This window comes from Bos taurus, chromosome 17 (assembly GCF_002263795.3).
Source record: "Bos taurus isolate L1 Dominette 01449 registration number 42190680 breed Hereford chromosome 17, ARS-UCD2.0, whole genome shotgun sequence".
NCBI lineage: Eukaryota > Metazoa > Chordata > Mammalia > Artiodactyla > Bovidae > Bos > Bos taurus.
In genome coordinates, this window is record NC_037344.1 from 71,378,031 (window position 1) to 71,401,652 (window position 23,622).

General features: G+C 66.9%; 1 protein-coding gene across 5 annotated transcripts in view; it reads left to right on the top strand.

Annotated features, from left to right (window-relative positions):
* The window catches only part of CABIN1 (calcineurin binding protein 1), a 71,566-nt gene that overhangs the window by 32,451 nt on the left and 15,493 nt on the right, over positions 1-23,622 (top strand). For 4 of the 5 annotated variants that reach the window (XM_059876452.1, XM_010814263.4, XM_010814262.4 and 1 more), the window contains exons 25-29: positions 350-501; positions 1,705-1,880; positions 7,875-8,057; positions 9,442-9,773; positions 15,104-15,217. In XM_059876452.1, the coding sequence (XP_059732435.1) occupies positions 350-501; positions 1,705-1,880; positions 7,875-8,057; positions 9,442-9,773; positions 15,104-15,217 (957 nt within the window). The remainder of the gene's footprint in view (positions 1-349; positions 502-1,704; positions 1,881-7,874; positions 8,058-9,441; positions 9,774-15,103; positions 15,218-23,622) is intronic. The other variant, XM_024977851.2, reaches the window with a different exon arrangement.

Below are 23,622 nucleotides of genomic sequence, written 5' to 3' on the forward strand. Positions count from 1 at the left end.
TAACAGCTGGGTCCTGTCCTTGTCTTTCTGGACGTGTTTCCTGTTAACACGCAGACACGCAGTGACGTGCTCAGCACTTGATAACCAGTCTTTCTCCCCTGTTGAGACGTAGTGGGAGGGCCTGGCAGGCCCCCCCCGCCGCAGGCACCCAGCCCCTTCTCTGGTATGGCCTCTCGTCTCGGTGCCCGCGGTGCAGGGATGCCTGTGCAGGCGCTGTCCGCTCTCCACGGTGCCGGCCGGAGGAGGAGTGCAGGGAGGGCGGTACTGGATGAACCCTGGGGGGGTCGGGGGCGGGCAGCCCTGCTCGGCCTCTGGGGGCGCTGCTCACGCCGTGTCATCGTCGTCTCAGGTGTACTTCCGGCTCCACGCGTCCATCCTGAAGCTCCTGGGGAAGCCAGATTCTGGGGTCAGCGCGGAGGTCCTGGTGGGCTTCATGAAGGAGGCTGCAGAAGGGCCCTTTGCCAGGGGTGAGGAGAAGAACGCACCCAAAGCCTCAGAGAAGTGAGTGGGGTGCTCCTGGCGGCCGGGTAGGGTGGGGTCTGCTGCGCCGTCGAGAGCTCAGCAGTCAGGCCAGGCCCCAGGCACCCAGTGGCAGCTGGGGTCCTTCTGTTGAACCCCAGATGCAGAGGCTGCTTGAGCGCCCTGCACCTCCCCGTCACCTCCCAGCACAGCTCTGCCTGCGTGGACGCTGCTCAGTGCAGCGTCCTGCCCCAGACCCAGGCAGGGGTCCTCTCTAAGCCTCACTGAGCTCAGGGTGCTGGGGCCGTGGTGTGATTGCCTGGCGGGCCTCCCCGGGGTGTGGGTTACCTGGTGTCCATGTCCTGGAGCTCTGGCTCGGTTCGCCCCATCTCTGGGCCCACGCCCAGCCGGGCTCTGTGCTCTCAGCTTGTGGGACAGGTGGGCACACGTGTGGACGCCACCCAGGTGGGACGCAGTGTGCCCAGAGGTGATCGTCAGAAAGGGCCCTCCAGGCACAGCAGGAACAGGCTTCGTGTGATTACAAGTCTTTTTTTATTTTGACTTGAAAACTATACAAGTGATGCGCACAGACGCTAGTTGCAGCAGCTCCGGCGGGCGTGAGCGTGGACTGGCACGTGGCGACCTACCCGGCTGTCCCCAGGGCGCGCTCTGTGCGTTCGCACACGCTCCAGGGCCGCACTCAGCTCCCGGCTCCTGGACTCTGTGGAAACGCGCCCCCACAGGAGCTGGCGGGTTGGCGGCCCCGCAGTGGGTCTGGGACTGACTCTGAGACGCTACCCACCCGCGGGCACGTGCTACTCCCGAGCGGAGCCCCGGGCGCCGTGCTTTCTGCGGCCTTTTCCTTGTGCACATGTGAGCATGGCCACACACTGACCAGGATGAGATCCCTCAGACCCTGGGCGTCACACGAGGTGCTGGGGGTGTGGGTTGGGTGCTTCCAGGGAGGCATCTACCTGCTGTGAGACTTGAGCTGGCAGCAGGCGCAGCCGTAAAGATTGGGCTGCGACTGGCTAGGGCTGGTGCCCGAGTGGGGCCCTTGGGGCTACCCCTCCAGCCCTGGGACGGTGTCACTCAAGGAGACGGGTGCCACCCGAGGGGACAGTTGCCACCCGGGGACAGGGGTCACCTGAGGGGCTGGTGCCACCCGAGGGGAAGGGTGCCACCAGAGGCACGGGCCCCGCTCAGGGGAGATGGGCCCTGACGCACCTGCCTTCCGGCCCGCAGGGAGAAGGCCTGCCTGGTGGACGAGGACTCCCACTCTTCAGCTGGGACACTGCCGGGCCCCGGAGCCCCCCTCCCCTCCTCTGGCCCAGGTCTGACTTCCCCACCTTACACAGCCACTCCGGTTGACCACGATTACGTCAAATGTAAAAAACCCCACCAGCAGGCCACGCCGGACGGTACAGTCCCTGTTCCCCCTCCCGCCAGCCCAGGGCGGCACGCCAGTCCCGGGGGGGCGCTTCGGGCAATGAGTCGCTTTGTTGTGTGAGGGGGTGCTGGGTGTGGGGTGACACGGGCAATGTTGCGGTCTTCATCAACCTCATGGACTCACTGTGACCCTCTGCTCCCCACATGCTCAGGGCCGCCACCTGCCCTGCCCCCAGGGGCCTCCCCGAGCTCGCCTTGCCCGCTGGGGGCGGGGGACCTGAGAGGCCTCGGGGATGAGACAAGCTGGCGGGGGATCGGCCGGCACCCCCCGCGGGCCGGGCAGGCGGCGGCCGGTCACGCATTCTCACTGACACCGCAGGCCTGCATGCCGGCCTCGCAGTGCGGCCTCCTCGTGCTCCCCGCCTGCGCAGGGCGCACCTGCCCGCGGGCCTGGGGGCCGCCCAGAGCCCTGGTCCCGCGTCACCTGGCACAGCAGGACCCGGGCAGGGCCCCGAGGGCAGGCGCGGGAGCAGGGCCCGCAGAGCCGCAGGAGGGCCCGGGGCACGCTCGACCTCCTGGGCTGCCGTCTGTGCCCTGAGGGGAGCGCGTGCTGGCTGGGTCCCCGCCAGGGCTGTGGGTGTGCGTGTGCAGATCTGCGTGGGTGGTCTGAGTGTGTGCTGTGTGTCTCCGTGCCCTCTCACCCGCCCGCCCCGAGCAGGGAGCACGGATCCGGAGCTGGCCGGCCTGTCCTCCCACTACGACCCCACAGACATGCCCCAAGCAGGGCCTTCCCCACCCCGCACCTCAGGGTGAGCCCTCTTGGGACCTTTCATCTCGAGGACACTGAGAAAACACTGGAAACGGGTCCCTGCTCGGGAAGTCCTTTCTGCCAGGTGCTCTCTGGAGGACTCGGGGCCAGGCCAGCCTCAGGGTTGGCAGCACCGCTCGGGTGCCCCGCCCTGGCACACGCCTGTGCATGGCGCTGGGGAGCAGAGCACTGCAGACAGGTGCTGGTGTCACGTGTGCTGGGCACCTGGCTTTGGAAGCATGTGCAGGGAGCCGTGCACACAGCCCAGGCGCCACCTCAGCCCTCAGGCTACCCTGCTGCCCGCTGGACAGGGCGCTGAGCGCCGGGCCCACCTCAGGCCGCACTGCTCCTGAGGACAGCTCTGCCTCAGCCCCAGAGGGCGGATGGGTCAGCTCTTACCTGGAGAGACTGGGAGAGGTTCCGGAAGGTGGCCCTGGTCTGTGTAGGGAGTTTGACGACTGCTCACCATCTTCATGATCGCTTAGCATAGCGTCAAAGGCCCGGGTGCTCTCTGAACTGCCCACACCAGGGTGGGGAGCTTTCTGCTGCCCGCCCACAGCCCTGGGGAGAATGCCTGGAACCAAGCAGTTCCCAGGCAGCGGGAGGTGCGCATGGCTGACCGAGGGCCCCGGCTGGGCCAAGAGGGGCAGGCAGACAGCGCAGGGCCTCTGCTCCGCAGCCCTGCAGCCTCGCCTCTGCCCGCCTCGGGAGATGCTGTGGAGGATCTCAGCACCAGAGTGCGCTGGCGCCTTCGGGGTGCTTCCAGAGATGGCTGTTGACACGGGCTTGACCCAGCAGGATGAGAGCCCTGAGCAGGTCCTGTGCTCCCCAGCGCTGCGGTGGGGTGCCAGGTCCGGGTCCCTGCGGGAAGCTCTGTGCGGTGGCTCCGGGCCGGGTCCCAGGTGTGGCACCGGGCACCCGTGCTCGCGGTCACCTGGCAGGCTTGGCCGTGGGTCCTGTCCCCTCTGAGGGAGCGGGCTGAGGGCAGGAAGCTGCAGGGCTAGTTGGGGCAGGGCCAAGGGCGGCTGGGGTCTCAGGTGGGCAGTGGGGAGTCCCCACTGGGAGGCCCCTGCAGGCCGAGGGTGCTGGGTGTGTGTGTCTCCCTGGTGGGGGGTCGCTGCCAGCAGGGTCCAGGGAGTAGGCCTGACAGAGTGGCCCGGCCCTGGCATGGACTGGCCAGGGCCCTTGCTGTCTCCTTACTTCCTCCACGTCACCTTGGAGTCCCGGAGCGGGCGGGGGCCTCAGGTGGGCCCTCCAGGCAGCCTGTGGCCCTGCCCTTGGGGAGTCCTGCTCCCTGAGCCAGGTGTGGGCACCGCCCTGGCCCACTTGGATAGGAGCAGGTGTGAGTCTGTGAGCTGTGGACAGAGGGCCTCCCAGGGTGGGAGGCCTTGCCAAGGGCGAAGCTCAGCCAGGACGGGGGTGTGCGGGTCAGGAGGGCAGGAGCCGCCGGGCTGGGGGCTGTGGGGTGCCCGTGGGCCCGTGTGCAGCAGAAGCCCCGGGGTGGGTGGGCCGTGCGGGCCCTTGGGCAGCCCCCGCAGCACGCATCGTCACTGCCACGCCACCATTCCCCCACCTGTGTTGTGTCCACCTGTGCCCGTCCCTGTGGTCGCCCGCACTGCCTCCGCCAGCATTGCCCGTGCCACCCCTAACCCTGAGCGCGCTGCCCCGGCCGTCCCGCTTGCGCTGCCCAAGCTCGCTTCAGGGACCGAGCTGACGCATGCTGGCCCTCGGTGCGGCTCCCTGCTGCCCGCGGCCAGGGCGCCTCCGCGTCGCTGTGCTGTGTTTGGAGAATATGTGTCTGATGCGCTTGGCTTCCGTCCCGGCTCCAGCCGGACGCACCGCAGCCCCGGCCCCCTGCACCGCCCGCCTGCCCGGCAGGCCCCTCTGTCCCAGCTCCAGCTGGACGCACCGCAGCCCCGGCCCCCTGCACCGCCCGCCTGCCCGGCAGGCCCCTCTGTCCCAGCTCCAGCTGGACGCACCGCAGCCCCGGCCCCCTGCACTGCCTGCCTGCCCGGCAGGCCCCACCATCTGCACTCCTGTCGCTTTGCTGCTTTTCACTTAGAAAGGCTGCGAAGGCAGCAGACTCTTGCGTGGTCTCCCAAGGACAGGGCCTGGGCGTGTGTCTGGGTGGGGCGGGGCAGCGTCCTTGAGGACAGGTGGACGCAGGGCAGGCTGTGTTCTGGGCACAGACCAGCCCACGGCTCCTGGGCGCTCCTGCATCCCATAGGGCGGGCCCAGCGTCGGGCCAGGGCAGGGGCTGGGAGAGGGCTGGCCCCTGCGCCTCCTCTTCCTCCCTCCCCTGCGCCTCCTCTCCCCCACTCCCCTGCGCCTCCTCCCCCCTCCTCCCCTGCACCTCCTCTACCCCGCTCCCCTGCACCTCCTCCCCCCTCCTCCCCTGTACCTCCTCTTCCCCCCTCCCTGGTCCTCAGGCCGCAGCTCTTCCTGGTGTCTGGGGAGTGCCTGCTGGTGCTCAGCCTGGGAGAGGGCGCTGTTGGGGGAGTCTAGATGAGGCCTCGGTTGGGTCTGCGTGTCCCTGGGGCAGTGCTCAGTGCCCCGAGGGAGCGTCGTGAGCTGCCTCTGGGGTTTAGTGGGTCAGGAGAACTTCGTGGAGGAGGGCCATTTCAGGCGAGGGACCGTGGGAGCAAAGACATGGAGCTTGGAGTTTGTCATGGTGTTCGGATGCTGAGTGACCAGGTCGGAGAAGAGAGACCCTGAGGGGAAGCTGCTGCTGCCTTTCTTGGGAGTGTGGAGTGGGGTCCCGGTGTTTCTTCTCCAGGACATCTGTCCAGTCTCCTAGGCCTGTATGGGGGGGCCCCGTTCCATGGCCAGCCCTGCTCCCGGTGGACGAGTCCTTTCCTGGTGGTCATCAGGGCCTGACGGGGCAGACCTCGCCAGTTTAAAGAGTTCTGAAAATACTGACTGCGCTCAGGTTAACTTTTCTTAGAAGCCTGTTGTTTTCTGGCCAGCGGAACAGGGTCATCCTGTTGGGGTTCAGCAGCCAGAGTGGCCACAGTTCTGACCACACCGGCATACGGTTCTTTCCTTGAGCCTTCATGTAGCCCAGCTAAGGGACTGGATGGCTGTGGGCCATTTCCAGTCATCCTGCCAGAGCGAACGGAGAGAACACAGCAGGAAGCACGTGTCTTGTCAGCAGAGCTCTTTGGGGCTGGCCTGGGAGTCCTCAGAGTCTAGGGGGTGTGGGCTGAGTCAGACCTGCCTGAAGAGAGCCCCAGGGGACGGGCCCCCCCTTAGTCAGCGGGCCGGGCCCTACTCCCTGCACCCCCAGCTCTGTCCCCTTGCCCTGGGCCCTGGGCTCCCCCTGAAGGTTGGGGAGGGGTGCCTGGGTGGTGGGTGGTCCCCAGGGTCCACCGTGTGCCTCTCCCTGGAAGGCCCTCCCATCCAGCCCTGTGGGTCTCCCGGCTCTCCACTGGGTCTGGCCCTGCCTTAGGACTGGGGCCTGGAAGCCCCCAGCATAACCCCTGCAAAGGCCTCACGGGGGCTTGACTGGCTTCTTGGTGTGAAACCTTGCTTGCTTCGTAGTACTGGAAATCAGGATCGTTTTCAGCAGCCTCACGCTGACCCTCTTAGACACACAGAAGATAGGAAAGACCTGTCCCAGGGCCTGTAGTCCCCAGTGGTGGCCGTCTTTGCAGCGACACACGTGTCCTCTGGTTCGCAGGCATGAGCACCCACATGCTCTTGCCCCCCAGGCCCGTCTTCCCTAGAGCTGCAGGGCACTGTCCGACGGTGGCCCTGCAGGCTTCAGGCCCTTTCCCTGTCCCTGCTGAGCTGCAGCCTCTTGTGACGGTCGTATTTTACTTCTCTGATTGGTTTATTCACAAGTCTTTTTACGGAGTAACGTAGCATCTGCACTGGGGTTGAGACGTCTTCAGGGACTGAAGTCTGTCCTCGGGTGACGTGGTCCCACGTCATGGGCGGCGAGCCCCTCCCCTCCGTCAGGCTCCTGCCTCGAGCTCGGTCAGCTCACGCTGCGTGGCTGCGGTTCTTCTGCGGACAGCGATAGTTTAGATAAAGTAAACGTGGAGAGGAGGGGCGGGGCGTCTGTGACGCGGTTGTGTCGATTCCTTGTGTCTCGACAGTGCTCTTTCTACTTGTGTGTGTGTGTCTTAGATTTCTCGGGGACTTGGGATAGCACGTGTAGGACAGAAGACACTGAAGGCAGTGAGGTTCGTGCCCAGAACGGGCTTCGGTCTGTGCTCCCAGGCGTGAGGTGGAGGCTGGGCGGGGCTGGGCCTGCCGTCACTGGGCCTCCTCAGGGGCCCCCCGCCCCGGAGTCCAGTTCCCCCGACGCTGCCTTCTGCTCAGGGCCGGCTGGTCAGCCGGAAGGCTTCTCAGGGTCCATCTCTGCCTGCCACTCATTTCGGCCTCTGTGTGCCCCTCAGGGGGGTTCCTCCGTGTCCTCACCCCTCTCCCTGCAGCAGAGTTCTTGTCCTGGAGTCGGCACCTGCTGGCCTGGGCTGGGCCTGGCCGGTCCTCTGCGGTCTGGGTGCCGCCGCGTAGCCGGGGGGCCGGGTCCCTGCGTCTTGCGGTGGGAGCGCTGGGGCCCGGGGCCTCGTGCAGGGCAGGCGTTTCCCGCGGGGCTTCACCTGCCCTGTGCGGCCCGGTGCCTTTGGCTTTGCTCCCTCGAGGAGAAGGTCCAGCCAGGGCTTCACGCCCTTCCCCCAGCCGTGGCCCGCACCCCGGGCGGGGCCCCTCGTCTCCCCTCCCCTCTCTTCCTCAAGCAGCTGAGAGGTGGTGGAGAGGCACCCGTGGGCGAGCCCAGGCCTCTGTACTGTCACTGCAGACCCACCACACGTTGGCTAACGGCGTGGGCTGAGCCCTGAGCTTCTCAGTCACGTGTGCCTGTTATGGCAGGAACGCCCTGCGGTGGCGTACGGCCACTACCGCGCGTCTCCTCCCAGCCCCACGTTCCGCCGGATCGTACTGGCAATGCGTGGTCAGCCTCGGCTGGAGCACTCATGGTGCAGGAGCCAAGGATGTTACAAGCACAAGCTTGTCCCTCAGAGCCAGCTGTCAGACATGCACCGGAGCACCGCTCCCCAGGGAAGGAAGCCCTGGGAGACTGGTGCCTCTGGGAGGGGCTCGATGCCTCCAGGGCGGCAGGCCGGGCAGTGAGCAGTGGCTGCGGGGGGCTCCCGGGGAGGCCCCTCTGGGCCCCGCTGCGCAGCTCACCCACCGCTGCTCTCCTTCTCCCCAGAGCGCAGCCAGGACAGCACAGCCGTGGCACTCTCGGACTCCAGCTCCACCCAGGACTTCTTCAGTGAGCCCGCCAGCTCCCAGGAGGGCTCCCGGAGGCCCTGCGCAGAGAAGAGGCCGCCCGCTCCTATCTCCCAAGCAGGACTGCCTGGTAAAGACCTTCCGGCGACCACAGAGGAGAAAGGTACGGAGCCCTGACTCGGCACGGCTGGTCGGCCGGGTGTCCTGCGAGTGGCCTGGCCTCTGCCCTGGCGCCTCCGCCAGTGCCCGGGACCACAGTCAGCCAAGTCACTCACAGGCCGGGCCTTGGTGCTTCTCCCGAAGGGTGGGAATGACCCCCAGGCCTGCTTGTGGGTCGTGGAGTTCAATGCAGCATCTCAGGAAGGTGTGTGACGCTCAGTGAGCACTGGTGACCCTGTCCTTGTCAGACCCCCGGTGTCCCGTCTCACACGTGCTCCTTGTCAGACCCCCACACGGTGTCCCGTCTCACACGTGCTCCTTGTCAGACCCCCGGGCCCGTGCAGGCCCCACGGTGTCCCGTGCATCACTTGCTTTTTGGTCTGAACCCCCCCGCCTTTCTTGGCAGGGCCCTGATCTGGCCCTGGGGTCTGCCCAGCTCCCCACTCCTGTGATCCCCAGGCCCCACTGTGGAAGCCAGTGGTCAGCCCCACTTCTGGCCTTGCTGGGAGGCTGCAGGCAGGCGGGCAGTCCTGGCCATGCTCTGAGGCCAAGGCTGGTTGGCCAGCCATGGATTTTGAAAGCGTTTCCACGTTGGCCCAGCTGGGGCTCACAGCTGCTTGGCAGATAGCAGCAGCAACAGCCAAGCCTCCTAGCATCCCTGGGAAAAGCACTGGCTGTTCCCATTTACTGGACAAGTACCTGAGGTCCAAAGGGCTGAGTCTGCACCCTTATCTGCCCCCCATGCTGCCTGTCTGGTGGGAGGGTGGTAACCTGTCCTTGGGGTCCAGGCCTGGCTCCAGAGTCACCACACAGGCCCTGGATGGGACAGCCTGGGCTCAGGGGCTCATGTGTGGGTGTGGCCATGTGGCCAGAGCCGTGCGTGCTAGGGAGGCCCCCAGCTGTGTGCTCCCTGCCACCTGTCCCTGCTGCCTCACCACATCCCCGAAGGGTCAGGGACGGGGCATTGATCGCGGGTGGTGGGTGTACTGGGTTGGTGCAGAGTGCCTCTGGTCTTTCCCTAAGATGGAGAGGGAGACTGGGGTTGGGGCGCTGAGCCTGGAGCCGCTGCCCTGGGTGGGGGCATCTCGCCTGCCCCTGCGGACCGTGTCCTCGCGCCCCTGCGCCGCCTGGAGGCAGACAGCCTGTGCCCCATCTGCGGGGCGCCCTGCGCACAGCCCCAGCTCTGCTGCACACCACCTGGGATGCCCTGTGTTTTCAGGGAGGAGGCGGAGGCCACAGGGGCCTCAGTGGGCCTGGGGGCAGAGCCCCTGCTGCAGGGTCTCCCTGTCCCGCTGTGCGGCTGTCAGAGGCGTTCCTGTCGCTGGTGCTGCCGGCCACGAGGAGGGCTCTGGAGCCGAGGTGACGCTCTCTCCTTGTTCTCAACGCAGGGAAAGCCGAGGAGTCCTCAGAGAGCAACGAAGGCTCCCGGGCCACCGAGCAGGGCAGTCAGAAGCCTGCCGCCGACGCCCCGGGCCCCGCTGGCGGCCCTGCCAAGCCCCAGATGCCTGGGCCAGCCCCGGGGGACGGGAGGAAGCGGGCGGACACGCCCGGGGAGCTGCTGGCATTCCCACAGGGGCTGCCCACCGGGGCAGAGGAGCAGCGGCAGTTCCTCACTGAGCAGTGCGTGGCCTCGCTGCACCTCTGCCTCGGCCGCTTCCCACAGCACTACAAGAGCCTCTACAGGCTGGCCTTTCTGTACACGCACAGCAGGACCCACAGGGTGAGCCCCCGCAGCAGCCCTGGGCTCGCGTGGGCGGGGCGGCTGGGAGGGGGCGTGGCTCGCGTGGGCGGGGCGGCTGGGAGGGGCGTGGCTCGCGTGGGCGGGGCGGCTGGAGGGGGCGTGGTTCGCGTGGGCGGGGCGGCTGGGGGGGGCGCAGCTCGCGTGGGCCTCCTGGCCCTCTGCAGCCCTGGCGGCCTCCTCCAGTTCCGGAGGCAGACAGTGTAGACTCAGCAGCAGGGCCCCAGACGTAAGGGCTCCCGTGCTTCCCTCCAGGCCTCTCGTGCAGGCGCTTAGCGTTGGTGGGGGAGTGGGGTCTGTCTGCGTCCTTTTCTGGGCTCCCCACTCACCCGGAGGAGCTGGGGAGACAGCCCCCCAGAGCTGCATTCACACGGGGCAGATCTGCAATACACCAGTGAGCCAATGAGGCGAGTCCCATCGTGACGGGTCCCACAGGGAAAGTAGTGGGGCCCAGGCAGGCTGCGGTGCTGCTGTGTCTGGAGGAAGGCACCGCTCTTGGAGCCCGAGGGTGGAGGAGCCCTGGTGGCTGCAGGGAGGGGAAGGCGTTGCCCAGGCAGGCGAGGGGCTGGCAGGGTGGCCCCCGGGTCCGGCTGTGGCCTCCACTCTTGTCTGGCTCCCCCGCTCAGTAAGGCCCGGGCTCAGGAGCCGCTCCCCCCAGAGGCCCGTGCTGGGGGCCTGAAGAGGCAGGGAGGGCAAACAGCCTGAGCAGAGCTGACTGTGGCGGGAAGCCCCCTGACAGCTGCTGTGGGGCGTGGCGCGGTGTGGAGTGGCTGTGCGTGCGGCAGGCCGGCTCCCCAGGGCAGGGCACACGGGCACTGCAGCCTGGCGGGGGCTGCGGGCTCTCCAGCTTTCCCGGCCCCTGTTGCACGTCCCTGCCAGCCCGGCCGTGCCCGGGCCTTCTGCACCTGGCAGACCTGGGTTTGAATGAAGCTCCTCAGGAGCAGTCTGTGGGGCCTGCAAGCGCTCTTGCCTCCTCTAGAAGCAGGGCTGAGAAGGGATCTGGGGGGTGAGATGCCCTGAGAACGGAGGGGCGGTCACCGGCTGCTGGAGGGAGAGCGGGGCTGCCGCGCAGGCCCCGTGGGGCCCCGGGCGCCTCCGCACTCCCACAGATGGCTCTAATCTGGGCCTGGGGTTGGGCCGTGCGGGCTCCTCAGTCTGTGTCCTTGCTGGGCGGGTTTTCAAAAAGCAGGAAACCACACTTATGTCAGCTGTAGAACTCGGGGGCGCCGTCCACAGTCCTGCTGGTGTGAGACAAAGGCCGCCCTGTGTGTGTATTTGCACACACGACAGTGACCGTCAGTGGTCACATCCTCTGCTCGACGTCAGGCAGCCCGGCTCCCGGGGCCCAGCCGTCTCCACCGCGCCTCCCCCGACACTCACCGTGGGCCTGTCCCTGCTCACTGTTGGCCCTGTGCTCTTCTGCAAATTAGCCCAGGTCGTTTGGGTCCCCTGTGCTGGGCTGATGGGCTGTGGGGCCTGTGGGGTGGGTGTGGGCCCAGTGGCAGGGACGAGGCTGCCCAGCTGTCTGTTCTGTGGGGCCATACCGCACGTCTGCAGCTCCTCAGTCCCCGCATGTCCCGCCTGGTGGCCTGCTTCCCCAAGATGGACTTCCCTTTCTGCAGCAGCCGGGGGCCCCGCAGGCTGCTGTTTGCTCTGCACAGAGGCCTTGCTGGGTGGCTTTCAAACACCTCGCTGCCTCACAGGCTGAGCGCCGGGCCCGGTGGGGCAGCCTGCCGTCCTGGGGCCTGGCCAGAGCTCTTGGTGGCCTGTCTCTGACCAGCGGTGACCACCTCCCACACAGCTGTTGGGTAACAGACGCTTCCTGCTGTGCGGGCTCAGCAGCAGTCCGTTTCCTTGTCGAGCCCGCCTGGGCGTGGTGGTGGCATCTCCATGCTCCCCGCTTATGGCTCTGTGGCTGCCCCCGGCAGAGCGGCCCCAGTGGAGCCAGCCTCAGAGCCCTCGGGTCCTGCCCAAGGGCCCCACCCGAGGACCACAGCCCGTCTCCTCCGTGTTGGCACCACCCAGGCTTGCGGCACCCCCAGCCCTTCTGTAGTCGTCCGTCCCTGGGGACCCTTGACATCCCCCAAGGCTGCTCTCCAGCCCAGGGTCAGCTTTGCTATACACCAGACTCCCGCCTTGGGGCCCCCAAGGTGTGGCTTCTGCTGGCCCGCGGTGGGGGGCACGCCTGAGGACACAGGCTCCTAGGTGCTCCCACGCCTCGGGGAAGGCCACCGCCCCCGAGCCCGGTGCCTGCTGCTCGTGGTTCTCCAAGGGCTTGGTCTTGGCAGGAGTTGGAGTCCTAGGCCATGGCATTGCTCATAAAATTGTGGTTCCCACCATCCACGTGGGCCACGCAGAGACCTTGCAGCACAGGGGTCCTGGAGCTCACTGAAGAATGACTCTGTGTGCTCCACCAGCCTGCTGCCTCTGGTTCACCTGGAGAACCGGGGACCCCACCTGCTGCGAGGGATCAGGACTGAGTGGGTTACAATGTGCTCCTGGAGCCAGACAGTCTTGGAAAAGGACGGACCTGGAAAACTCACACGTCCCAATGTCAGAGCTCACTGCAAATCTCCAGTAATCAAAGCAGGGTGGAATATTATTCAGCCTTAAAAAGAAAGGACACTCTGATGCCTGCTCCAACACGCATGTCCTCAGTGAAATTAGTCAGACACAAAAAAAGAACAAATCCGGTGGAACTCCACACACGTGTGGTCCCAGGACCTGCTGTTGAATGGGGACAGGGCTCAGATTGGCAAGGCGAAGAGTCCCAGGGGGGCTCGAGACACGCTTGCACAGCGGTGTGGACGCACGATGTCGTGAGCTGCTCACTTGAAAGTGGTTCCTCTGGTGGAGTTTGCATTACGTGTTGCGTCACAGCTAAAAGGAGAACCAGTGTGGCGCTGCTCTCGGGGGCGATCACACATCAGCGCAGGCGAGTCAGGAGTCCAGCAGTGAACGGGTGCGTCTGTGGTCACTAGATGTTCAACGAGGCTGCCACAGTCCTTTCGTGGCAGAAAAGGACAACAAACGGCGCTGGATAACTGGACAGCCAGAGTGAAGTCGGAGGCCTGCCTGTGCGCTCAGTCGTGTCTGACTCTTTGCGACCCCATGGACGGCAGCACGCCAGGCCTCCCTGTCCATCACCAACTCCAGAGCTTGCTCAAACTCATTTCCATGGAGTAGGGGATGCCATCACAGTGTGTACAGAAGTTAACTTGAAATGGATTGAAGACCTCAATTTCAGAGCTGAAACTACAAGACTCCTAGAAGAAAACATACACGTAAATCTTAGTGATCTCGGGTTAGGCGATGATTCCATAGATACGACGCTAAAAACACAGGTGACCGGAACAGATGAGTAAACCAGACACCATCAAAATGGGAAACTTCTGTGCTTCAAAGGACACTGCCAAAGCGGGAAGAGGATCGGCAGGGTGGGGGAGAGATGTGCAGATCACGCATCTGACAAGAGACTAGTATCCAGGAGCCACGAAGAGCTCTGACAACTCGTTAATTAAAAGCCAGCCCAACTTAAAAATGGGCAAAGGCCCTGAATAGACATCTCTCCAAGAAGACACACGCAGGGCCAGGCAGCAGCAGAAGAGACGCCCCACGCGATGACCCATGAGGGAGATGCAGCCCAAGCCACACCGGGACGCTGGCGCCCCCATGCATGGCGCCTGGGTGTTGCCTGCCTGGAGGTGCCCGCCGACCCCAAGCAGCGTGCTTCCCCGTGCGGGCTTCCTGCTTCTCCCCCAGTGGTGCAGGGTTCCCGTGCCAGGCTGCTCTTGCCATCCTCTGCCCACTCTGGCCCTCCTGGGTCACGGATGTCCCAAGAGAAGCCGAGCCTGGGCCGGGCATGGTGATGGCCCGGCCCCTCCGTGCCGCTCCCTGCACCCCACCCAGAAGCAGGGGCTTGTCTGGGCCTCCTAGTGAGGACAGACAGAGGAGGGCCTGCCTGGCCCGGCCCCGCCCGTACTCCACCGCGGGGCCTTCCCCGTGCCCCCCAGCCCCGTGCCCCCCAGCCTTCCTGAGCCTTGCCTGCTTCTGGGGTCCTCCCCTCTGGGCCGTGGCAGTACCCTAACAACAGCTCCCACCGGCGTGTCACTAAGAGGCTATGCCCAGTGACAGAGAGTGAGGCTGGCAGAGGGGCCTGAGCCACGTGAGGTGAGGGAGGGGCCTCAGACCCCTGAGCATGGGCCAGCCCTCCCCCTCAGGCTCAGCTGGTGCAGCCCGCCCGGGTCTTGGGAGAGGGGTGGCCCACAGCCTCTCTGCTCAAGCTGTGTGAGGACAGGCAAGTTCATGCTGCCCGCCAGGTAGGGACGTGCGACCGGCCTTGTGAGACCTGAGGCATCCCCACACAGAGGGAACTCAAGGGAGACACTGGCCTCACGCCCGCCCCAGCCTCCTGCCTCCCAGGGATACCTCCCCGAGAGCTTGGCAGGGGGGAAGGCAGGGCAGGCCAGAGGCTCATGTCACCAAGGTCAGGGCAGGCCAGCTCCTAGGAGGAGGAGTGGGTGTGCAGACAGAGGCTTTCCTGCTGGCATCCTGGCCCTAGGAGTGGCCCAGTGGCCGCCGGCATCCTCCACGTGGGCAGCGGAGGCCCGGAGAGGGTGGTCTACTCCCCAGGGCTGCGGGGCACCCCCACACAGGCCAGCACGTGCGTGTAGCTCTGCCAGCAGATCCGGGCACCCGCGAGCCTGTTTGGGGGGCAGCGGGAGTGTTTCTAACAGCACGGCCTCATGCGCCAGCCTCCTGGCTCCCAGGAGCTGTCTGTGGGAGGCTGACGGATCAGCCCAGTCTGCGCTCCCCTCAAGGGCCTGGTGTTCAGGCCTCGCCCTCCCTGCTTCCACCGAGAGAACCGCGGCCTGAGCCGTGGACGGAGCCCCTCCCACAAACTCGCTTCCCCTGGCGGCTTGTAGCCCCGGCTCCCCCGGGCCTAGGGCTGTCATTCGCGGACTGACAGGTCAGCCTGGACCCTTTAGGCTGCTGGGGGACCCCGGCCGACAGTGGGGTGCTGGGTCCATGCAGCATCTTGCGCAGCTGGGCAGGGCCAGGCATCCCTGTCTGTGCCCTCCCTAGGCAGTCCGCGGCCGTGCTCTCCTAGGTCAGCTGTGCGGGGCGTGAGACCAGCTCGGAAATGTACCCGCGGCCGGGTGATCAAGCCAGGGCCGTGGGCGCCACAGGACGGCTGTCTGTGGGCGCTGCTGCTTGGCTGGCGCAGCCTGGAAGGACGGGACTGCCCCCCTCCCCGTGGGTGCCCGGAGCTGCCCACACACTCACTCCCAACCTACTTCTTGCTTCCCCAGAACCTCCAGTGGGCCCGCGACGTGTTGCTAGGCAGTGGTATCCCGTGGCAACAGCTGCAGCACATGCCGGCACAGGGGCTCTTCTGCGAGAGGAACAAGACCAATTTCTTCAACGTGAGTACTTTGCCTTGTTGATTTCCGCGGCTGTGGGCTGCTGGCGCCTGTCATGGGCGACGGGCGCGGGAAATGACCCCGGGGTAGGCGGGAGGGCGGCATCCTCAGAGGCCTTGCGGGGTGGCGCAGGCGAGAGCGCGCCAGGCTGGGGAGCGCGCCCTGCTTGTCGAGAGGCTCCTGGCAGGTGGCTGCCCCTCCCGGCACCTGTGGGAGAGGCCTGGGGAGCTTGGCGGGGCTCTGGGGCCGCACAGGGGGCTCCGTGCGAGGGTTCCCAGGCCTGTGCCCTGCTCCCCCCGTGGGGACCTGGGCACCGGGGTTGGCTGGGGCCGCGCTGCTGCAGAGAAAGCGAGTGTGGCCAGTGCTGGGCTCTGAGTGCCCTCTGGTGCTTCACACAGGGTGGGGTCCCGCCCCTGGGGCCCCGGGAGCTCGCGGCTGCCCCCCGGCCGGGCCTCGCTCCCTCGCTCTGCTGGCACAGAGACCGCTGGTCTGCACTCTCGCGATCTCACCTCTGGATCCCCGGCCTGCCCACCCTGTCCTCAGGGGGGTGCTTTGGCATGTCACACAGATCCTCTGAGCTTTGCTTTCTCCTGTGTTTTCCTGGGTTCCTTGTCACGTCTTGGGAAAGCGATCGGCGGGACTGGCCTGGGTCAGAGCTTGTGGGGGGCAGGACTTAGGTCTGGAAGGGTGCGGCAGACGCCGGCTCTCGAGCTGAGAGGTGACCAGGTGGGGGTTGTCTGGGTCCACAACACTTCCCCTCCTACTCAGGCGTGACCTGGGGTTGAGCGGGGCTCTCGAGCTGGGAGCCTGTCCCTGCCAGCCTCTCCCTGAGAGTGTTTCATAGGCAGGTGGTGGACAGAACCCACAGTCAGTCTGTGTGGTACTGGGGGTTTGCAATGCGTGAGGGCCTCCCTCCCACCCAGATGCCCAGGCTGCAGCCACCGGCCCTCGTCACGTGGGTGTCCTTCCATGGCCTGCCCACTGTGGAGCCCACTGACGGGGCTGGGGGGTCAGGATGACCCCTTTTCTCCCTCCCAATGAGCTGAGGTTGCCGCCTTGGCCAGGGGTGGGGCGGAGGCCTGGGGGCTGGCCCTGAGGAGGTACCGGCAGGGCCATTGTGGCCCCCTCGTCCTCGGGGCTGGGGCCGGGAGACCCATCTCCCGCTTGTCATGGGCAGCGTCTGACAGCCGTGGAGCCACGTCGGGCACGCTGTAGCTGCCAACAGCTGAGTCGCACAGCTGAGCCCAGCCCTGGGCGCCCTGCCCTCCGTAGCAGCATCGTGGGGGGCAGCTGCCGCTCCTTCCAAGTGTTCGTGCGCAGAATCAGGCGTGCCATTCACCTGAGAAGACATGCCTGTGTGTCTGTGTGGGGGTGTTTTCTGGTGGTGGTATCTTGACCCTGAGTCTTGGGGATGTTCCCCGAGGGCTGCAGGCCACCCGCGGCCGTGTGTGCGTGCTGGCTGCGGGGCTGGGGGCCCGATACTACGCGCCCCTGATGCGGCCCCGCCCAGACGCGGGTGGGAGGGCGGCCAGGGCAGAGGCAGCACCGGGCCCTCCTCGGGGCGTGAGGGGGCTGGGGGCCCACAGCAGAGGCCACATGCAGCGTCTGAGGGAGGGGCATGGACTTGGCACGTATCCAGCCCCCCTACCCCCGCCCCCAGCCTGACTGGGGCCCCGGCTCCCACCCACCCCTTCACTGCCCTGGAAAGTCCCACCTGTGGACTGAGCCGGGGCGGGCTGGGTCCCGGCCCAGGCTTGTCTCTGGGGCGGCCATGGCCCCAGCACCCCCACCCCCGACAGGCAGGCCGGCCGGGCCTTCACCAGAGCAGACCCAGGGCTGCTGCGCGGTGCTGGCTGAGGCTGCAGCCCTGTCCGCCTGGCACGGTCTGGCCTGGGCCCCAGGGAGGGACGGGCAGACGGCATGTGGCCGCGTGACTCAGTGGTGGCTCCTCAGGACAACCGTGCAGGGAGCGGGGAGCCCAGCGTGGGCACACAGGCTGGCGGGAGGCAGCGAGGCAGGGCTGGGCCTGCGGGCGGTGCCCTCCTGACCCAGTGCCAGCTTTGAGGGTCTGCAGAGCAGACCAGGGATGCAGAGGCCGGGGGCACGTTTCTGAGGCCCAGAAGCTTCCAGGGCTTCTCGGGCAGGCGTTTGCACGTCTGGTGGCAGGCCTGTGATGGCTGGAGCTGGGCTGCTCTGTCCAGGGCGCACCTCTTTCCCCTGGTAGTCGATCCAGAAACATTCCCATGGTAACGAAACCAGAGACGGCGCTCCTTTCTTCCCCAGAATGCTCACCGATTTTAGCAAGCAGGTTCTTTTCCTGTTTCAACCCAGTTTCCAGGCTGAGTGAAAGAAGGGACGGGAGCGCCCCAGCTGGGCACTCTTCCCGCATCCTGGGCTGTGCCGGCAGCGAGGCAGGGACCTGAGCGGGAGGGAGCAGAGTGGAGGCGCGGGCCACCCCTCCCCTCAGGCCCGCCCCCAGCTCAGGCTGCAGGGACCCACGGCACCCGGGCCGGTCTCTTGGCCTGGCCGGCTGGGCTCCCGCCCTGCCCTCCTCACAAGGCCCAGACCCGGCACAGGACTGCCCCCGGCAGGTGATCATGACAGGTGGGTGGGAGCCCTCGGCACGCTCTGGGCCCTGAGGACCGGAAGGCGGCCTGCTTGGGGCTTGAAGGTGGGTGCAGCGGGGGGCCTGGTACCAGACGGGCCCAGCTAGAGGGTGGGGGCTTGCCCGGCTCAGGTGGGGCAGCCTGAGATGCGAACGTCGCTGTCCACACGCACCCCTGGGCCCGCCTGTGCGGCCTGGCGCCCACGCCTGCCCTCCCGCCACGGTCGGAGGCTGTGGCTCTGCTGGTACGGCAGCGCCCCGACCCATCTGCCCCGCTGCCTGGGCTCTCAGAACCAAAGCAGCTTGCATCTTGGTCTGCCCGTGGGGTGCCCAGGGCGACAGGGGCCCCTTCCCACACCCAGGCCTGTCCCTTTGCCCCGGGGGCTCTGGCACACTCGGCAGGCACCACACCCGGTGGTCCTGTCCCAACTCCACGCTGCTCAAACCGACAGGAAGCACGGTCGTCAGGAGTCGTCTGTGTCGCGACGTGCCTGTGCCTTGGAGCTGAGTGCTCCCCAAGGGCCCTGGTGGGAGGAAGGCCCCTGCTTGGGAGCCCGCGGGGAACACCTGCCGGATGGGCAGAGCAGGAAGAGGAGTCCCTCCATCCCTGGCGCCCTTGCTTCTCGGCAGGTGTCTGTCCCACCCTGACTGCCTCCAGTGGTGGGTGACTGGGGGTCCGCCAGCCCCACCCAGCTGCAGAGGCCGGTGCTAGGGAGGGCCAGGCCCAGGTCCTGGCCAGGAGCCCCTGAGTTCAGAGACGGTGCCCAGCGTGCAGGTCAGGCCTCGGCTGGCACCCACGCCCCCGGGGAGAGCACTGCTGTGCCGGCTGGACGCGGCCTCCAGGGCCCAGAGCTCCCCAGCAGTACCTGGCGGGCAAACATGACCCCCTCCTGCCCTCGAAAGCCCCGGGGGTCTCTGCCGGAGCCAGCCGCAACAGCAGGCTTGGCTGTCCTCCCCCCGCCCTCCCTGCTCCACGCCTGGGGGCCGGTGGGCAGTCCTGCCTCGGGGGCTTGATCCGCCCCTGCCACTGAGTCACCGCACCGCCCCCATCAGCGGCCCCAAGTGCTGGCCCTTCGCAGGCTCAGCCCAGGGAAGAGGTGCTGCTCTGCACATACCGCATGTTTCTGCCCCCCCGGCGCCCGCTGGGGCCAGGGCCAGGCCAGTCCAGAGAGCACGCCGCCACTGGCAGCAGCCCCCGGCTTGTCCGAGGCTGGGCCCGCCACGTCCGCATCCCTCGGCTCAGCTGGCTGTGACCAGTCCCTCTGCCCACACCTCGAGGCGCGTGTCGCCGGGTGTGGAGCCGACTCGTGCTGGGCCGGGGGCAGCTGGGCTGAGAGAGGTCCCGGGGCCCCAGGCCCAGGCGTAGTGGAACAGGCAGTCCTGTCTCACGGAGGCGCCAGCAGGGGAGGCGCCTGGCCGGGGCCGCACTCCCAGTCTGGGCTGGAGGAGGGACGAGGGCTTCGCCCTGTCTCGTGCCGAAGCGTGGCTGGCGGGAGGGTGAGATTGGCACTGGCCCCACGCTGGGGTCAGCCTGTCGGCGATGAGGGGCGCATGTGGCCTGGGCAGGAGACCACAGCTTCCCTGGGCACGGCCCGAGGGCACACGGCCACAAGGGGCAGGCGTGTCCCTCCCCACGGCCTGCACCGCTCCGAGCCGCCGGAAGGGAGGCGGGGGCCGCGAGCGCAGCAGCACCGTCCTGACGTCGGGGTGAAGGGGGGACCAGGGGACACAAGAGAAGTGGGCGTTCAACCCGAGGACACCCCAGCCCGGGCTGTAGTGCCGGTCCACCCGCCGCAGCGGTATTTTTAGCATTGTTGAAATGATCGATGGGCTGGTTGCAGAAGCAGAGTAAACAGAAGAGTCACTTCAAGTTCTCCAGGGAAAAAAGGCCCAGTTTTTAAGAGCCTTTAAAAGGTTAGCACACTTGTGATTTCTTAGCTGCGCCGAGGTCTCCTTCCTTCTCGGCCCCTGGCTCTGCAAGCTTGGTGGACTTTGTGGCCTTCTCGCGCTGGGCCCGGTTCGGTCTGGAGCAGGTACCTAAGGCCTTTGGGTGCACAGGATGCCCAGGCCCCGCCCAGACAGGAGCACGGCGGTCATAGATCTCTGCACTCCAGGTGGGCTGCCCCCGCTGGCATGCTCGCCTGGCCCCTGGAGGCCAGTGTGGGCTCACCGTGCTGCCCCCTGCCAGGATGCTTGGGCAGAAACAGGCAGTGGGGGTCTTTAGCCCCTGGCATCCTTGAGCCTACTGTGACAGCCCCCCCCAGGGGGGTGCAGAACTCAGCTCGGGGCCCACGTCCTGCAGGCAGCCTCCGCACCAGTTTCTGACCAGCCCAGGCCAGCAGCTGGGAGCTTGCCATGTCATGTTCCTGAGAGCAGTCTCCAGCGGGGACACCTTTCCCACTGCAAGTCCTTTCTCAGAAGCCGGCTCCCGGGACTGGTGGCCCTGCTGAGGCTTTCTGAGGCAGGCACGTAGCAGGCTCAGCTTCGTCCCCTGGGATGCCGCCCCGGGCCAGGCGCTGTCTGGAGGACTGCAGGGGGGCAGCTTCCGGAGGAGGCCCAAGGTTTAGAGCTGCTCAGACCAATGATGGAGAGGGCCGGGGCGGGGTGTGTCTCCTGGGGCCACGGGAGCAGGACCCGGTGGGACTCCCTGAGGCCCTGGCTGGGGTGGTCGTGCCGCAGGGACCTGTGCTGGGGGAGGGAGGCAGGGCTGCGCCAGTCTGCTCGGTCCTCTGGCCCCATGGGGCACCCGGCTCACTCCAGGTCCAGGCCCTCCCCATGGCGCCCAGCCTGTGGCCGGGTGGTGGCCTGCAAGCCCGGGCACAGGGTGGGCGGATCCCCCAGGGCGTGGAGCCGACCCGCCATCGTTCCCTGAGCTCAGGAGTGTCCCGCGTGGTGGCCACCAGGGCTGGGCTTGCGGGCCGTCTCCCTTGCTGTGCTGGTCAGCCTGTGGGGGCCTCCATCCACGTGCTGCACCTTGTGGACACCCCGTCCACGCCAGGCCTGACCGTGGGCCTCCTGTACGCCCACGGGGGGCCTGGCATGCCGCCCTGCCCGTGGGTTCACCCTGCTGTTGACCTCCTGGTCCAAGCCGTCTGAGCTCAGTTTCCCCATGTCCAAAGGCCAGCCAGCTGGATGAGGTCAGTGGTTTTCCAGCCCTTTTTCCAAAAGCGCCTTCTCACACACCCCGTTGGCACACACGAAAGGGCAGCAGCTCCCAAAGTCAGGAAGGGTTGGGCCCACCTGCTCTGGCCGCGTGCTCCCTGTTGGAGGGGGCCTGAGCCCGGGGGAGATCCAGGGTCCCTGCCCTGCCACCCCTCTGCTTGCCAGCCAGGGCTTCCCTGCTCAGATGCCATGCTACCTTTCTTTCTACTTTTCCTACTTGGAAAGTTTGACCGAGTGGCTTCTGAGAGAGTGGCATGGAGTTTGAAATCCGAACCAGAGTGGCAGGCTCTAGGAGCCCCCCGCCTGGTTTCCACGGTGACAGGCTACAGCTCCCAAATGCCCCTGAGGGTGGAGCACGGGCTCCCTCACAGGCCTGGCCGGGGACACACACACACGGCCAGCCCCGGGCCTGCCCCACACCTGGCCCCACCTGTAGCTGGTGGCTTTGGACAAGATGGTCAGCACTGGTTAGACTGTTTCTTGTCTGCCGAGTGGGCCTTACCAGACTCACCTCGGGGTTATTGAGGACCGCATGTGTCTTGGGGCCACCGCATCTAGGAGCGGGTGCAGGGAGGCCCCACGGGCGGGCACAGCCACAGCTGGGACAGGGACCTCGTGGAGCAGAGCTCACCGGCCCACTGGGAGGGGGTGCAGGGGCTCAGGGCCAGGTGGGAAGGATGTTGCAGGAATGTGGTTGATTAAAAACAAATTCTGAAATGTCGACCCCTGATCACGTGTAGGAAGCTGGAAACTAGGGTGTGCCAGGGTAGGTGGAGCTTCCCCAGCAGGCCCAGCCCAGCACCAGGCTGGCACAGGCTCAGGCTCCGGCCCGGCCCGGGCCCCGGCAGCGCTGGCCTGGGCTTCATTTCCAGCAAGAGGCCCAGCTGGCCCTCCTCAGGTGGGCTGGGGCGCCCTGGGCTCCAGGAGCCCCGTGGGTGGGGATGACGCCGCACACCTGTGATGGGGGCCGGGCTCTGCGGGCCGAGCCTGTTCCCCTGCGGCCGTTCCGCTGGAGCTGCTGGCTGTGTCTGTGGTCCGTGCTCGATCCCTGCCCGCCTCAGCTCGCCCCTCCCCGCGGAGGACCCCAGGTCAGTTGTCCAGGAGAGACACCGGGCACAGGCTGAGGCGCAGATGCCCCCAAGCCCATGCAGGCCCGCGTGGAACTGGGGTTGGGGTGGGAGGAGTCAGCCTGGTTTCCTCTGTGTGCATGTCAGACCCGGCTTTTCTAGGATGTGGCCCCTCCTGAGGTGAAATGGGGTGGCTCAGCAGTCCCGCCGAGACGGCCGCTCTCGTTCCCAGGCCCCTGATGTGGGGCGGGCGTAGAGGAGCCGAGCCCTAGCACCCTCTTGTTCCACGGAGATGCTGGTGAGCCCCGGCCAGGTCACCAAGACCTCTGAGCCTGCCAGCCCCTTGCTCCATGCTGCCCACCCCTCCAGACCCCTGGCATTCCGCCCACGTGGGCCCCCTGACCGTCCCCCCTCCATTTGGGGGGTCCTCGGCCATCAGCACCCAGCCCGGACGCCTGCCCCTTCTTCCCGAAGCCACTCTGGCCCCCACCCTGTCCTAGACCTACCAGGTCAGCCAAGCTGGCCGTGGCCATGGCCGAGCCTCCCCACGGCAGTCTTGGCATCCACGGTTGGGCCTGTGGGTCAGGCCCTGGTAGGCGTGCTCAACGCGGAGCTGAGTGTGGCTGCAGGCACAGCCGTCTGCTGAGGTGGATGCCGCCCCAGGCCACGGGGACAGGGTCGTCCTTGCACACGGCCCTCCGTTTCCCCGGGTAGGCCCCCGTTCAAGCCCGTGTCCTCACTCACAGGTCAGATAGGCAAAGTAGCTGGACTCGGTGCTGCCCGCGACCCTCTGCAGAGCACAGTCTGAGCTGCTCCTGAGCACCAGAGGCTCTAGTGGGAACATGGCAGGGTGGCAGCTGGGGTCTGTGCGCCTAGGGGGGAAGGCAAGTGCCTTTCCAGGCCACTGGGGGAAGGAGAGGGGGCTGGCGCGCTTCCAGCAGAGAGGCTGCCCCGGCGCACGACAGACGGAGCCGGCACCCCACAGTGGGGAGGCCCACGCCTGCACGCCAGCTGGCAGCATGAAGGCCCGGCGCCGAGAGCGTGGGCTGGGAGCTCCGAGACGCGTTCCTGCCACTTGGGCAGAGCTGGACTCAGCCCTGGGAAGAAGGGGGTTAGGTCGGGGGAGGGCTGGGTTAACAGCCCGCAGGCAGGAACCGGAGCAGTCTGCAGGCCTGTGTTGGCTCAGGTCTTACAGGGTGGCTGTGCGGGGCCCCTGGGCCACGTGGTCCCCGTGGACAGCACAGCCGGGGGTGCCTGGGCAGCAGCCAGCCCTGAGTCTGGGGGTGCGGGCCTCAGGTGTGTGTGGCGAAGCACAGGTGCGTGTTTCCAGGAGGGGGTGGCCACTGGAGAGGCCTGCGCTGCCCAGCGAGCACGAGGGGTCCAGAGAGGTGCTAGCAGGCCTGCCGTGTGCCCCGCCGGCCGCAGGCCTGGGGCCTTGCCCGTGTTTGTCTGGGTTCCACACCCCGGGCCACCACACGCCTCTTGGCCTTGGAGTCTTCCTTTCCATTCGCACACAGATGACAGTCCCCGCCCGAAGGCCTCTATTCGTTCTCTGCTGCTCATTTGACAGGGAC